Source organism: Oncorhynchus kisutch, linkage group LG23 (genome assembly GCF_002021735.2).
Source record: "Oncorhynchus kisutch isolate 150728-3 linkage group LG23, Okis_V2, whole genome shotgun sequence".
NCBI lineage: Eukaryota > Metazoa > Chordata > Actinopteri > Salmoniformes > Salmonidae > Oncorhynchus > Oncorhynchus kisutch.
In genome coordinates, this window is record NC_034196.2 from 13,349,793 (window position 1) to 13,363,266 (window position 13,474).

Consider the following 13,474-nt stretch of genomic DNA (forward strand, 5'->3'; position numbering starts at 1 on the left):
GAGAGTAGTGAAATCAACTACTTTCAAATCGAAAAGGAGCTGTATGCCATTCTGTTAGGATCTAAGCGTTTCCATCAGGACGTCTATGGACGACAAGTCATTGTGGAATCCAACCACAAGCCCCCTGAGTCACTCATAAGGAAACCGCTAACCCAGCCAAGGCTACAGAGAATGATTCTTCAACTACAAAATTACGACTTCACAATCACTCACCATGCCAGGCAAAGATATCCCTGTTGCAGACACTCTCCAGGAAGTTTCTTACCTACAAGGACAGCACCCTCAGTGAAGACATGGACATGCAGGTCCACACTGTGTATAGCAACTTACCAGTTAGTGACACAAAACTGAAGAAGATCTGAGCGTCAACAGAAAAGGACACAACTCACACAGCTGAGGAAAGTCATACAGGATGGATGTCACGGCTGTCAAATTAACTGGACCAAGGTGCAGCGTGGTGAGTGTACATATTCCTTTTATTATTATGATGCCAACAAAAACAATAAACAATCCAAAAACCAACTGTGAAGCTATAGTGCCAACAAAGACAACTTCCCACAAAGACAACTAGGAAAAAGGGCTACCTAAGTATGGTTCTCAATCAGAGACAACGATAGACAGCTGTCCCTGATTGAGAACCCTACCCGGCCAAAACATAGCAATACAAATAATAGAACATAGAATACCCACCCCAAATTACACCCTGACCAAACCAAATAGAGACATAAAAAGGATCTCTAAGGTCAAGGCGTGATAATGGAACCATCGTGATTAACTATCACAGATCAACGGAATATCCATGCTGGACACGTGGGCATGGAAAAGAGCGGGACATTTTGTTTTGGCCCGGAATGTGCAAGCAAATAGAGGACATTGTTGGTAAATGCCCCACCTGTCTTGAATGACTCCCCTCAAACACCAAAGAGCCAATGTTACCTCACTGTGTCCCAGACTGACCCTGGCAGGTTGTGGCAACCGGTGTGTTCACCTGGAACAACGAGGACTACATCGTAACAGTGGAATACTACTGCAGATACTTCGAACTCGACAAGCTTCACAGCACCACACCTGCAGCTGTGAACCACAAGCTGAAAGCAGCCTTTGCCAGACGTGGCATTGTAGAGACTTTAATAGCTGACAAATCAAAGGAGTTTGAATCCTTCAAAAAAGCATGGGAGTTCAAACACGTCACCCACCACAAGCCCACATTACCTTCAAAGTAATGGCCTTGCTGAAAAATCTGTGCAGATTGCTAAATCACTCATGGACAAAGCAAAAACAGACAAGAGAGACCCCTACCTCAGTCTCCTTGAATACCGCAACACTCCAGTTGACAACTTCAAATCACCAGCACTGCTGTTGATGAGCCGCAGATGAGTTGATGAGCCGCTTTGCTCAATCCAGCACCAACCAGCAGCTGAGCCGCTTTGCTCAATCCAGCACCAACCAGCAGCTCCAACCTGAGGTCGTCAGCTACAAGGAAATGCATGCAAGCCGTGCACAGAGACAAACACCAGAAGCGATACTACGTCAGGTCAGCTAGACCACTGCCACCACTGAACAACGGAGAGTCAGTTAGAATCCTGGAGCATGGCCACTAGAAGCCAGCAGTCGTCATCCAGCCAGCTGACACTGAACATTCATATCATGTCCGCACCGCAGAAGGAGCGGTGTACCACCGTAATCATCATCACCTACTGACCACAAAAGAACAACACACTGACGAGATTAACTGTTTCCCTGAAAGAGAATGTGATGGACTAAACTCACACACAACATAAACCATACTTACCTGCAATACCACAAGAATGGTTGACTGACATAGAAGCTTGCTCAGCATCATATCACACAAGGTCAGGAAGAGAGGTCAAGCCTAGAGCTGTCCTATACCTGTGAAATGTCAAAGGGTATAGTTGGAAATGCTTTGGTGTTGTATTTGTTTGAAATGTTGATGTCATTGATACAGGGTAAAGCTGAGTTGCTGAGAAATCTTTGTTCTAAAAGTAACAGTATGCTGAATCATTGTTACAGAGTCTGTTATGCTGATGCAGTTGGTCCATTATGCAGTTTAAATGGTTACTTACCTTGAGTTCAAACTACAGAGAACATATGTCGAACATTTGTCTTTTTTATAGAAGGGGGATGTAATATTCATGTATCAACATACTGAATTGTAATTGGTTGCAATCTACCGTCATATCATACTGCGCTCCGATACGACGGTAGTCATTTTCAGTTGATCATGGCCGGAGACACATGAACATGCCAGTTATAGCTAGCTAATAAAGAGCTACGTTTGGAAAGATCCTGTCGGACTTAATTTGATTATTTTGTGCAAAACAAGACATGTTGGGTGCAGTTGAATCAGTGAAGGTAACCTGCTGGCTTGTGATATGTGTTTGTGTTTCTTCTGACCAGAGGGAGCGGGCGCTCCATGTCACGCAACTTGGGTCAAGATCTGTTTCCTGCTTTGCACCTAGGAACAGGGCACCATTGAAAGGAGTGGTTTCTGGGGTGGTGTTACGTGTGAGGATGGAGCAATTGAAGTTGACGCCTGTCGTTTGGTGTAACGCAGACCCAGTGCTGAGTATGGTGAAACAGAGGACTCACCGTCAGTCCTTTTGAATTTTGAGTAAGAATGTTTAGTTGCAATGCTTATGGTCATGTAGCAGCTGTGTGTAGGAGGGAGATTCTAAGATGTGGGAAGTGTGCAGGAGGGCATTGGATAGAGGATTGTGTAGTTTCGGTGGATAAAGTTTGTGTGTCAACTGTAGGGGTTCCCATGTTGCTGGGGATCGGAAGTATCCGGTGCTAGAGAGGCAGGTTGAGGTGGCTAGAATCAGAGTAGTGCAGAAGGTGTCATATGCTGAGGCAGTGAAGAAAGTAGAGGAGGATGGGTCAAGGGTGAGGGATCCTGTGAATAGTAGATCTGTGCCATCACAGAAGGATAGGCCAATGAGTGATATATGCTTCAGTAAGGTTGGCTTCTATGAGTTCATAGCAATGGTTATCAACTGTGCCCCAGAAATGGAACGTAAATCACTGAAAATAGATGTTGTGGTGGCAGCTACGGAGAAGTACTTGGGGGTATGAGTTTTGACTTCAGAAGAGTTACAGCGTGTGGTAGTGTCCTGTCCTGGGGTAGGATCAGATAGGGTTATTAAAGTAGTGGAATAAGGTGATGGGTTTTAATGAGTATAGAGTTAGTTGATAGGGTAATTAAAATATATGTTTATATACAGTACCAGTCAAAGGTTTGGACACACCTACTCAATGAAGACATTAAAACTATGAAATAAGAAATGGAATCATATTTTATATTTGAGATTCTTCAAAGAAGCCACACTTTGCCTTGATGACAGCTATGCACACGCTTGGCATTCTCTCAACCAGCTTCATGAGTCACCTGGAATGCATTTCAATTAACAGGTGTGGCTTGTTAAAACCTAATTTGTAGAATTTCTTTCCTTCTTAATGCGTTTGAGCCAATCAGTTGTGTTTTGACAAGGTACGGGTGGTATACAGAAGATAGCCCTATTTGGTAAAAGACCAAGTCCATATTATGGCAAGAACAGCTAAAATAAGCAAAGAAAAATTACAATCCATCATTACTTTAAGACATGAAGGTCAGTCAATGCGGAAAATTTCAAGAACTTTGAAAGTTTCTTTAAGTGCAGTCGCAAAAACCATCAAGCGCTATGATGAAACTGGCTCTCATGAGGAGGAAAGGAAGATCCAGAGTTAACTCTGCTGCAGAGGATATGTTCATTACAGTTACCAGCCTAAGAAAATGCAGCCTAAATAAATGCTTCACAGAGTTCAAGTAAGAGACACATCTCAACATCAATTGTTCAGAGGAGACTGCGTGAATCAGGCCTTCATTGTCGAATTGCTGCAAAGAAACCACTGCTAAAGGACACCAATAAGAAGAAGAGACTTGATTGGGCCAATAAACAAGAGCAATGGACATAGACCGGTGGAAATCTGTCCTTTGTCTGATAAGTCAAAATGTGAGATTTTTGGCTCAAACCGCCGTGTCTATGTGAGACGCAAAGTAGGTGAACGGATGATCTCCGCATGTGTGGTTCCCACCCTGAAGCATGGAAGAGGAGGTGTGATGGTGTGCGGATGCTTTTCTGGTGACACTATCAGTGATTTATTTAGAATTCAAGGCACTCTTAATCAGCATGGCTACCACAGCATTCTGCAGCAATATGCCACCCGACCTGGTTTGCGCTATCATTTGTTTTTCAACAGGACAGTGACCCAATACACCTCCAGGCTGTGTAAGGGCTATGGCCAAGAAGGAGAGTGATGTAGTGCTGACCTCAACCCATTTGAGATGGCTTGGGATGAGTTGAAACTCAGAAAGAAGGAAAAGCAGCAAACAAGTGCTCAGCATATGTAGGAACTCCTTCAAGACTGTTGGAAAAGCATTCCAGGTGAAGCTGGTTGAGAGAATGCCAAGAGTGTGCAAAGCTGTCATCAAGGCAAGGGGTGGCACCTTATATAAATTATATTTAGATTCGTTTACCACTTTTTGGGTCACTACGTGATTTCATAGTTTTGGTGTCTTCACTATTATTCTACAATGTAGAAAATGGTAAAAATAAAGAAAAACCCTTGAATGAGTAGGTGTGTCCAAACCTTTGACTGGTACTGTATGTTTCAGTAAGATTGGACTTGGCATTTAAACAATGGTTATCAACTGTACTGCAGGGATGGTACATAAATCGCAGAAAATATAGGTTGTGGTGGAGGCTGCAGAGAGGTATTTGGCTGTGCAAGATTTGATATTATAAGAGTTACAGAGTGCTAAGTTGTGGTGTCCCATCCTTTCAGGCTGTTGGCCTGAAGTACGACTAAATAGATTTAAATAGTGGAGTGTGTTATTTATTTATGGCACTTATTTATATGCTGCCACCAACTCCAGTCTAGTAGGTGGCGGTAATGCAATATTTATTGGATGCCAACCAGCCTTAAATATAATCGAAGAAGAAGAATTTCGGATGAAGTCACGCAGTCGAGTTGTGTACGTTGTTCGCATGAGGTTCCTTGATTAGCAAAACATTAGCTAAGAACACTTGGTAGTTTTACTACGCGAATTAAAGTAAGGTATTCACAGACGTCTATTTTCAGGGGCTCTTTAGAGTTTATAACCGGATTTTTTAAATAATCCGTGTTTTTCCAGCGAGGTTTGGTCTAGCTAGCTGACGTTAGCTAACAAACATAAGTCAAGGCCCCAGAGCATTTCTCTAGCTTCTAGTAGCCACCGACAATGGAAGGATTTGGAAAGGCGCTGATGTCTGGAACCCTTGTCCCAGCTAATCCTGTAACAACAGTTGCTCTTCGACAGCCACCCGAGGAAACAAAGAAAACAAATCGAAAGGTGCTCGACGAAGAGAACTACATAGAGGTAACCTACCGTTGTGGAACAGACAGCTGAGTTATATTACAGTAGGTAACGTTAGCTAGCCATTGCAGATTATATCCTAACGTTACCTGCAGCTGGTTTATAATGCAGTAAGCCTATAGTGTTAGTGCAAATAGTAGTTTTTTTTAAAGGTCAATACAGGTAAATGTGATTAAACACACATACTGGTGATGTTATTCGCAAGTATGTAGACACCCCTTCAAACGAGAGGATTCGGCAATTTCAGCCATACCCGTTGCTGACATGTATATAAAACCGAACACACAGCCATGCAATCTCCATAGATCAACATTGGCAGTAGAATGGTCTTACTGAAGAGCTCAGTGACTTTCAACGTGGCACCATCATAAGATGCAACCTTTCCAACAAGTTAATCACATTTCTGCCCTGCTAGAGCTGCCCCGGTCAACTGTAGGTGCTGTCATTGTGAAGCAACAACGGCCCAGCCATGAAGTGGTAGGCCACACAAGCTCACAGAACTGGACCGCCGAGTGCAGAAGCGCGTAGCACGTAAAAATTGTCTGTCTGTTGCAACACTCACTACTGAGTTCCAAACAGCCCCTGGAAGCAAAATCAGAAAGAACTGTTTGCTGGACGCTTAATGAAATGGGTTTCCATGGCCGAGCAGCTGCACACAAGCCTAAGATTACCATGCGCAATATCAAGTGCCGGTTGGAGTGTTGTATAGCTTGCCGCCATTGGACTCTGAAACGGTGGAATATCGTTCTCTGGAGTGATGAATCACGCTTTACTATCCGGCAGTCCGATGGATGAATCAGGGTTTGGCAGATGCCAGGAGAACGCTACCTGCCCCAATGCATGCCAACTGTAAAGTTTGGTGGAGGAGAAAGAATGGTCTGGGGATGTTTCGGGCTAGGCCCCTTAGTTCCAGTGAAGGGAAATCTTAACACTACAGCATACAATGACATTCTAGACAATTCTGTGCTTCCAACTTAGTGGCAACTGTTTGGGGAAGGCCCTTTCCTGTTTCAGCATGACAATGCCCCCTTGTACAAAGCGAGGTCCATACGGAAATAGTTTGTTGAGATTGGTGTGGAAAAACTTGACTGGCCTGCACAGAGTCCTGACCTCAACTCCATCGAACACCTTTAGAATGAATTGGAACACTGATTGCGAGCCAGGTCTAATCGCCCTACATCAGTGCTCGACCTCACTAATGCTCTTGAAGTCCCCGCAGCAATGTTCCATCATCTAGTGGAAAGCCTTCCCAGAAGAGTGGAGGATGTTACAGCAGCAAAGGGGGGTGGACCAACTCCATATGAATGCCCATGATTTTGGAATGAGATGTTTGTGGACACCTGCTCGTCATACTTTTGACATTTACCAATTTCTTCCTAACTTGTTTATGACTTTCAACAGAATTTAGAGAAGATCATCCAGAGGGACTTTTTTCCAGATGTGACAAAGTTACAAGCGCAGAAGGACTACCTTGAAGCTGAGGAAAATGGGGATCTTGGGAAGATGAGGGAGATATCCATTAAATATGGGTCATCTTTAGCCAAGTCCACACCACTCTCCAATGCCCCATGTGAGTAAGAGAAGTGAACTGTCCACTATACTCTTTTTCACATAATGCACTTGTTGTCTATGAATGCAGCAGTGGTGTTATACTAATACCCCCCCCCCCACACTTTATTGTTTAGATGTTACTCCAGCTTCTTTTGAGACACCAGAGGGTCGTCCTGGATCGCCCTCTTCTGTACTGGGCAAAACCAAGAAAGGAGCAGACTGTGGTAAGTTATTGTTCACTATAGTGACTGAGAATGGCACAACTCACAGCACTAGTCAGTCTGAGGACACTGAACTTTAACTATGAAAACCATTACATTAGCTCTCAAGACTATGTAGAAAGTAGCTCTTCCTGCTGTTATGATCTAGTAGTAATTGGATAGTTTTTTTATTATATAATACATTTGAGTAATTTAGCAGATGCTCTTATCCAGAGCAACTTACAGTAGTTAGGGCATGCTTTTTCGTACTGGTCCCCCATGGGAATCAAACCCACAACTCTGGCATTGCAACACGGGACATGGTACTATGTAAAGTTGATTTAATATATAGTACTATGTAAAAAACTTTTTTTTTTATTGGTCTTTTTATATATATATATAAATTGTATACACATACATACATACATACATACATACATTTTTAGGGTCTGGATCAGCTTTAATACCGCTGATTGTAGCTTCCATCAATGTAATTGTCTGCATCACTTCCAATCCCCCATATTTAAAAATATATATATTTTCTCCTAACCCTACCACCTCTCCCCTAATTGGAGTAAACTAATGGACAACAACACTTTGGCTTCTACAACCAGTTTATATATACTATATACATTTTACGGACACAATGTATTTTACAATAGTTACCTTTTGTTTGTTTTTTAATCCCATCCTTCAGCTACCATCAACCCCTCTCGTCTATCTCTGAAGACCATCCAGTTTGATTTGTTTTGCCATATATTTTAAACAGTGCTGCTTCACAAAAGTTCTGAACCTAAATATATTTTACAGACATGGTATATTTTATATTAGTTATCTTGTTGTTTTTAATCCCTCCCTTCAACTCAACCCCTCCTATCTATGTAACAAATGTAATTACAGCAATAATACTTAATCCCTGTGTTTGTTGATATTGTGTATTTTGTAGTGAATAAGGAAGGAGATGAGGAGAAAGAGCTGCCATGTCTTGATCGTTTCCTGGCTAAGAACACAAGCGAGGATAATGCATCCTTTGAACAGATCATGGTTCTAGCAGAAGACAAGGAGAAGTTGAGGCATTCGTGGTTATATGAGGCGGAGGCTGAATTTAAACAGGTACACTTGGCGTAATCGCTCCTTTGATAGTTTGAACTCTCGTTTTGTTGATGTGAATTGCACACTACTCAAATGTGTAAGTATGTAATGCTCATGGAGTGTTATGTCTTGATTTGAAAGCAATGTTCTTTTTTGCCTTCAATTAACAGAGATTATTGTTGTTTTTAGCGGCATGAAGAAAACCTTGCCCTGCCGTCATCAGAGAAGCAAGCCCTTGAGTGTGTAAAGGCAGGACTAGAGACCTGGGAGTACAAAGCAAAGAATGCCCTTATGTACTATCCAGAGGGTGAGGATTGATGTTTTCCTGCATGAGAAATGTTCCTGTTATCTTGTTTGAATTTAATGTGCTCTGTATGAGGTGCATGAAGCCATGGAGTCACACCTACCAACACCATGCAGTGCATTCCAAAAAAACTTCAACAAAGTACTGAGTAACGGGTCTGAATACTTATGTATTTTAATACATTTGCAAATATTCAAAATACCTGTTTTCGCTTTGTCATTATGGGATATTGTGTGCAGATTGAGGAAAGATGTGTTTAATCCATTTTAGAATGAGGCTGTAACGTCACACAATGTGTAAAAGTGAAGCAGTCTGAATACTTTCCGAATGCACTGCATGTGTAGGATAAGCTAGTACTTACATGATTGAATTAATTGTGTTTGAAGTTGAATTACTTGAGTTTATCTTTTTTAATAAGGTGTCAAGGATGATGACACCCTCTTCAAGAAGCCTAGGGAGGTGATTCACAAGAACACTCGTTTTGTGGGAGACCCCTTCAGCAAAGCCCTTAACAAATGCCAGCTTCAGCAGGCTGCAGCCCTTAATGCACAGGTAAAGTCCTCGTCTTACAAGTTATTGGTTTTAAGTAAATGGTTTTATTCTATTTTTAGTGAAGGGATTTAAAGTTTAAAGTTGAGAAATGTTAAGATCAGGGTATCTAAAGATCTAACGAAATGGATTGATCCTGAATGATTTATCTGACATTGCTAGTGTTTCTCCAGTTCAAACAGGGTAAAGTAGGCCCAGATGGCAAAGAGCTTAATGCCCAGGATTCCCCTAATGTTAACGGATATGGGTTTGAAGGAACTCCCTGCCCTTCCCCAGGTAAGTATTTATGTTATGTTCAAGTAGAGATCATTTTCAATATTATCAACTAGAAAGTAACTATCAGAAATACTTATATTTTGGGTAATAATGTTTTTCCAGCATTTGGTGATGTTAGAGGCTTCCATAAAACACTCCACTGCATAAAAACCTAACTCTAACCTGATATTGTCCTATCAGGTATGGCTGAGTCCCCCTTGATGACCTGGGGAGAGATAGAGAGCACCCCCTTTCGCTTGGATGGGTCTGACTCACCGTTTCAAGAGCGGAATATTGGCCCATCGTTCAAGGTACAAGCCGATGACTAACAGTTCTTTATTTTTGTTTTGCTGAGATTTCTCCCCAAAATGGTTTGTTTTGGAATAATTGATTAACCTGAGAGAATTTCACACACAGATTCCAGAACCAGGAAGAAGAGAGCGGTTGGGTTTGAAAATGGCCAATGAGGCTGCAGCCAAAAACCGGGCAAAGAAGAAAGAAGCATTGCGAAAGGTCACAGAAAATCTTGCAAGGTAAAAACTGATGGATGATTTACATAAGTTGCATTGCTTTGGTAATTTGTATTTAGCAAAAGCTGATATTTTTTATTTTATTTTTTATCTAAAAAAAAATCCTCCACAGCTCATTTCTATGACCTCTTGTTATACATAGTGGTGTAAAGTACTTTTGGGGTATTTTTACTATTCATATTTTTTACATTTTACTTTTACTACACTATATTCCTAAAGAAAATAATGTACTTTCTATTCCATACATTTCACCTGACACCCAAAAGTACTACTACATTCTGAATGCCTAGCAGGACAGGAAAATTGTCCAATTCACACTCTTAAAGGGAAAATCCCAGGTCATCCCTACGGCATCTGATCTGGCGGACTCACTAAACACAAATGCTTAATTTGTAAATGATCTCAGTGTTGGAGTGTCCGTGTCTATCCAAAAATAAAAATAGTGCAGGTTTGCTTAATATAAGGAATTTGAAATGATTTATACTTTTACTTTTGATACTTAAGTATATTTTAAACCAAATACTTTGTCTTTAACTCAAGTAGTATTTTACTGGGTGACTCATTTTCTATTACTGTATCTTTTACTTAAGTATGCCAGTTGGGTACTTTTTCCACCACTGGTTATACACAATTCTTAGTCATTTTTAAATGATTGTATTCATAATTTCTGTCTTGCAGTCTCACACCAAAAGGCCTGAGCCCAGCATTGACCCCTGCCCTTCAGAGGCTTGTAAACCGGACCTCCAGCAAATACACAGATAAAGCTCTAAGGGCAAGCTACACACCATCTCCCACACACAGAGGAGCAGGGTCCAAAACCCCCCTGGGTGGTCCAGTCACTCCCTCAGGCACTCCGACACCAAGCAAAGCCAGGACCCCCGCCTCCCAGGACCCAGCGTCCATCACAGACGACCTACTGCAGCTCCCCAAGAGGAGGAAAGCCTCTGACTTCTTCTGACCGTGGTAAAGCAAAATCGAGAAAGAACAGTTATCTTGAGGAAGTGAACTCAAGCAAATTACTGGCCATGGGGTGTTTCTCTCTACCCCAACCCATGCCCTCCCTCTGGATTTTATGGACTTTTATGACTGGAACAGTCTGTGCACAAAGGACAAAGAGTCGAAATGTAAACTCTGAATTCAAGGATAGTTGCAAAGCTCAGGTCATTACTGTTCTTAGGGTGTTGGAAAGAAAGGCATAGCATGTACTGTGTTTGAAACCTTCCAAGACTGGATTACTGAAATCTGTGGGTTCCAGAGAGATCCCATAATTGTACATAGACTAAAATGATTAGAATTTTAGTGAATGTTACGATGAGGCTTCATTGATTTTTGTAAATATAATGTTCATGTAAGCCTCTTTTGTATGCCTCTTACTGCAATATAATATTTCAGTTTTCAACCTAAAAAATGCCTTCGAGTGATTTGTTTGTAAACCTGAAATGTTGACACTCACCTTTTATCATAGCAGACTCAACATCTGAAGAAATGTAACTAAGTCTATATGGTTAATCTTAACAAAGATGTATGCTTCATTTATTTGTAACTAATTTGGTGGGAAAAAATCCAGCACTTCAACATGAATCAGCAGGGATGTCATTCCTTGCATCTGGGGATGATTCTTTCTTGGTGTGCTTAGATGGTTCAGCTGCCTTTTTGCCCTCCACAGAAAGTTTAGGGCCCAATTCTGCCTCAACCTCCACTTTTTCCCCTTTCTTGTTCTCATTGCCATGAGGATGCTTACTACTTTCACCCTTCCTTTCTTTTTTGGAGCAAGCAGCTTCAGATGAAGGTCCATCTTCTCGTCTCTTAGAACCATCATGTGATTTGGATTTTGACTGCACCCATACATGTTCAAGGATATCATCGATCTCTATCCTCTGGGCTACATCTGGATTAAGCATGCGATACATCAGGTCTTTGCACTCCGTAGGGACAGTTTTGCTGCGTGGGAAGTCAACGCGATGCTCTTTCTGAATCTTCAGCATCTTCTTAATATTGGAGTCATCATATGGCATAGACCCACAGAGCATGATGAATAGAACGACCCCCATACTCCAAACGTCATACACTTTGGCATTGTATGGGAGCCCCTGTAATACCTCTGGTGCTGCATAGGCTGCAGAGCCACAGAATGTTTTGCTGAGAATCATTTGTCCAGCATCATCATAATTGATCCTCCTGGCAAATCCAAAATCCGACACTTTGAGGTTGAAGTCTTTGTCCAATAGCAGGTTTTCACATTTCAGGTCCCTGTGAACAACATCTAGGTCGTGTGCAAATTGTATTGCAAGTGACAGTTGTTTGAACAGTTTTCTGGTGAAATCCTCGGGCAAAGCACCCCTGAATTTGATGAACTCTAGTAGGTCCCCTTGCACACCAAGCTCCATAATCATGTACACCTTCCCTTCTGAAGTCTCGAATATCTCGAAGGTCTTGACGATGTTTCGGTGATTTAGGGATGCAAGGATCTCCAGTTCCCGGGGTAAGAACTTATCCAAAAAATCCGCCGGCGCCTTTCTTCTGTTAATAATTTTGATAGCAACATTGGTCTTCAGACGCTCAGAATACGCGGATTTTACTTTGGCGTATGACCCCTCGCCTAAACTGATGCCCAGTGTATATCCCCGTTTCTTCAGCACCAGTGAGTCATCCATGGCTAGTCAGACCTAAATTATTACACCATTATCGACACCATGTTGAACTCCGTTCATAGTTGAATATCAAAGATACACATGGGGTCAATGTTACTAACATTCAATATTTAATCATCAACGTGGGCAATTACGTATGAAGTTTGTTTCTATGACATCAATTTGTGTCAAAATGGAACGTTTAATTCCTCAAAAGCAGAGCCATTTATGTACGCCATAATGGTGCGTTCATGACAACTCGGTGGGGGGAAAATGAGCTCGGACTGGGATCATTTTTTTTGAACGATCATCCAATTTGGAATTACTAATCGGAAACTCGGACGTCATCCATTTTCATAATGATCAATTACATTTTAATAGCAATGCTAAATATGTTTACAATATTTATAAAGGCGGTAATTGTAGGACTCATCACTGCATTTTCTAACAGAAAGTTGGTTGGCCTCTGATGTCACGTAGGTTGGTACATTTCTGTTTTCATATATAGATCCCTGTACCAGTTCCACGGTACCTAACATCATTACTAAACTTTAGACATACGAGTTACCACATCTGGTATCAGGGATAGCCAACTCTTGAAATTCCTTTGGTCTTGCACCTTATTTGTGGAACAATCTTTTTAAAAAGTTATCACATTTGATGTTCTGGTGCCTCTAGCAATTCAGAAAGCTGATTGAGGACCTTATTACTGATCGATGTGTTTGTTTTTTATTATCGTGTTTTCTTTCTGCTGGCATTTATATTTATACTTTGATGTCTCTATTTTATGTAGTTAAGGGCTCATCTGTAAAAGAGACCTTGGTCTACTCCCTGATAAAATAAACGTTTTAAAAAAGAAAAATGCTGCTGTCCATTAGGTTAAGGTGTAGCATTATTTGCAATGACTCAAAACAAACCGATGAATTGAAAATTAATACTGTATCACTCTG

The 13,474-nt window shown here is 41.5% G+C and overlaps 2 protein-coding genes across 2 annotated transcripts; one reads left to right on the forward strand and one right to left on the reverse strand.

The window, feature by feature from the left end:
• The first annotated feature begins 4,987 nt into the window (after window positions 1–4,987).
• LOC109868094 (splicing factor ESS-2 homolog) lies at window positions 4,988–11,434 on the forward strand. The gene is made up of 10 exons (XM_020457530.2): window positions 4,988–5,416; window positions 6,815–6,983; window positions 7,099–7,188; window positions 8,111–8,277; window positions 8,446–8,563; window positions 8,979–9,112; window positions 9,283–9,385; window positions 9,566–9,675; window positions 9,782–9,897; window positions 10,573–11,434. Exons 1-10 carry the CDS (start codon window positions 5,279–5,281, stop codon window positions 10,850–10,852), a joined length of 1,425 nt encoding a protein of 474 aa, XP_020313119.1. The 5' UTR covers window positions 4,988–5,278; the 3' UTR covers window positions 10,853–11,434.
• Window positions 10,637–13,380, reverse strand: LOC109868177 (testis-specific serine/threonine-protein kinase 1-like). The gene has a single exon (XM_020457622.2). It carries the CDS (start codon window positions 12,546–12,548, stop codon window positions 11,466–11,468), a length of 1,083 nt encoding a protein of 360 aa, XP_020313211.1. The 5' UTR covers window positions 12,549–13,380; the 3' UTR covers window positions 10,637–11,465.
• Between the last annotated feature and the right edge of the window lie 94 nt (window positions 13,381–13,474).

Coding starts and splice junctions, on each gene's coding strand:
- LOC109868177 (XM_020457622.2), bottom strand. CDS start 12,548: ATGGATGACTCACTGGTGCTGAAGAAACGGGGATATACACTGGGCATC.
- LOC109868094 (XM_020457530.2), top strand. CDS start 5,279: ATGGAAGGATTTGGAAAGGCGCTGATGTCTGGAACCCTTGTCCCAGCT. Junction 5,417..6,814: donor ACGAAGAGAACTACATAGAG/GTAACCTACCGT, acceptor GACTTTCAACAG/AATTTAGAGAAGATCATCCA. Junction 7,189..8,110: donor CAAGAAAGGAGCAGACTGTG/GTAAGTTATTGT, acceptor TGTATTTTGTAG/TGAATAAGGAAGGAGATGAG.